The 2461-nt window shown below is 32.2% G+C and overlaps 1 protein-coding gene across 1 annotated transcript in view; it reads left to right on the forward strand.

Annotated features, from left to right (window-relative positions):
* LOC107675737 (CDK5 regulatory subunit-associated protein 2-like) overlaps window positions 1-2461 on the forward strand; it is a 49611-nt gene that overhangs the window by 42972 nt on the left and 4178 nt on the right. The window contains exons 44-45 of the mRNA XM_016470150.1: window positions 1-171; window positions 1939-1998. The exon at window positions 1-171 is cut by the window's left edge and continues 1 nt beyond it. Coding sequence (XP_016325636.1) covers window positions 1-171; window positions 1939-1998 — 231 coding nt within the window. The remainder of the gene's footprint in view (window positions 172-1938; window positions 1999-2461) is intronic.

Raw genomic sequence — 2461 nt, forward strand, 5'->3', positions numbered from 1 at the left:
GTTCAGCAGCGGATCTGAGCGAGCTGTTGGCTGAGATCAGACAGCTGCGTGTTCAGCTGGAGAGAAGCATCCAGATCAACACCACATTGACACAGAGACTGGAACTACAGCTGCTGACCCGCACCGACCCCAGATCAACCGTTAACATCAACTACCTGCTACCTAAAACAGGTACACACACACATCACAAACAAGTGTCTTTATTTGAAATGCGTTAATTATTAGGGATGCACCGAATATTCGGCAACCGAAATAAGCAAAAAGGCCGAATAATATGTACCGAACAATGACTAACGCGATCAAATAGAGGCACGCACTAATGCAGCAAGCAACAACTCCATCGACATTCATAAATGATAGTATTGTAATTTTACTGTCGTTCTGTAAAATAAAATAAAAAAGTAAGACAATAATAATGATGATAATAATTACCCGACAAAAGCTCTTAATACATTTATTATAACATTCACACAGTGTTCAAATTGGGATCTGTAATAGGCTATATTCTAATGTTTTAAAAGAATTCTCTTCTGCTCAGCAAGGCTGCCTTTATTTGTACAGTAAAAAATAACCTACATGCCTGATTCAAGTCTCAAAAATGGCCAAAAAATATTATTTTACTAACTTATTCATTTTAAGTTAAATTGTGCTTTGTTGGTATAATGTCTGCTAGAATGTAAAAAAAAAATGTTCAGTGTTAAGTCAATATTTTTAAATTGCTGTTTTGTAAGATTTTTTATTTAAAAAGCAGGACAAAACAGTAAAAAGTACATTTTGGCAATTTAATTAATGCAATGGTGAAAAAAAATAGGCCTACATGGGGGAAAAATGTGAAAAACCGTATTCGGCCTTCGGCCCAGTGTTTCATTTTGTTCGGCTTCGCCCAAGAATTTTCATTTCGGTGCATCCCTATTAATTATTTGAAAGCAATTTTGTTAAAGCAAGAAATCTGATGAGGTTACAGTGATTTTACAAAGTAAACTGTAACACAAATGACAATGTGTCAGTAACAGAATAACAAAGTCTTCAGTAAATACTAGTAATTGGAAGAGGCAGATTCTAGAAAACAATTGTTAAAGCAAAAGACAGAAATGTCTTTTTCTTTTGTTTCTTTCTTTCATTCTTTGTTCTTTAATTCTTCCTTCAATTTTTTCTTTTGTTTTCTTGTTTCATTCTTTTTGTTCTTTCATTCTTTCTGTCTTTCTTCCGTTTGTTTGTTCTTTCTCTTTCTTTGTTCTTTTGTTCATTTTCTTTCATTCTTTCACTCTTGTTCTGTTCTTTCGCTCATTCTTTTGATCAATCTTTTGTTTGTTCTTTCTCTTTCTTTGTTCTTTTGTTCATTCTCTTTCATTCTTTCTTTCTTTTGTTCTGTTCTTTCGCTCATTCTTTTGATCAATCTTTTGTTTGTTCTTTCTCTTTCTTTGTTCTTTTGTTCATTCTCTTTCATTCTTTCTTTCTTTTGTTCTGTTCTTTCGCTCATTCTTTTGATCAATCTTTTGTTTGTTCTTTCTCTTTCTTTGTTCTTTTGTTCATTCTCTTTCATTCTTTCTTTCTTTTGTTCTGTTCTTTCGCTCATTCTTTTGATCAATCTTTTGTTTGTTCTTTCTCTTTCTTTGTTCTTTTGTTCATTCTCTTTCATTCTTTCTTTTGTTCTGTTCTTGCACTCATTCTTTCGATCGATCTTTTGTTCGTTTGCTTTGTTCATTCTTTTCTTTTTTGTTTTCTTTTTTTTTTTCGATATCTGTCGTTCTTTCTGTTCTTTTGTTTTTTCTTTATTTCAATCGATCTTTATTTTGTTCTTTTCATTTTTTTTTGTTTGTTCTTTTGTTCTTTCTACCTTTTTTCTTTCTGTTCTTTCTGTCATTCTGTGATTTGTTCTTTCTTTGTTTCTTTCATTCTCTCTCTCTCTCTCTCTCTCTCTCTCTCTCTTTTTCTCAGATGAAGCTGGTAAATCAGATGTTCTTCACTTGCATACAGACGCGTCCAGTACTGCATATGGTATGCATCTTTGAATTTTTCTGCTGTTTGTATGTTTATAAAGATATTGGTTAGTTTATGAACAGATTTACATTGCAATGATGAATCTAAAGAGCATGAAAATTAATAAGAAAATGCAGCCTGTTTATAGGACAGATTATCAATTACATTGTTTATACATCGTAGTAGTTTTTGTTTTAGTGGCATTATGTGGGTTTGTGAATAAGATAATAGTTATTATTTTATACTATTTATTAGGGATGCACTGATACCACTTTTTCCAGTACTCGCCCGATACCGATATTTTTATTGCATTGGTACATTTTTTAAATATTGGGTACAGGAACCAAAAGGGTATGTATAGTTTCACACAGGCTGCTAGATTCACTTTCGCCAGAAAGTCATGTAGGTTGAAAATAAATGATGTTTATAGTGAATGCCCCTATGAATGGTTTTATTTTTACGATTTACGATTAATCCAAAT

The sequence above is a fragment of the Sinocyclocheilus anshuiensis genome, unplaced genomic scaffold (assembly GCF_001515605.1).
Source record: "Sinocyclocheilus anshuiensis isolate Anshui unplaced genomic scaffold, SAMN03320099.WGS_v1.1 scaffold708, whole genome shotgun sequence".
Taxonomy (NCBI): Eukaryota; Metazoa; Chordata; class Actinopteri; order Cypriniformes; family Cyprinidae; genus Sinocyclocheilus; species Sinocyclocheilus anshuiensis.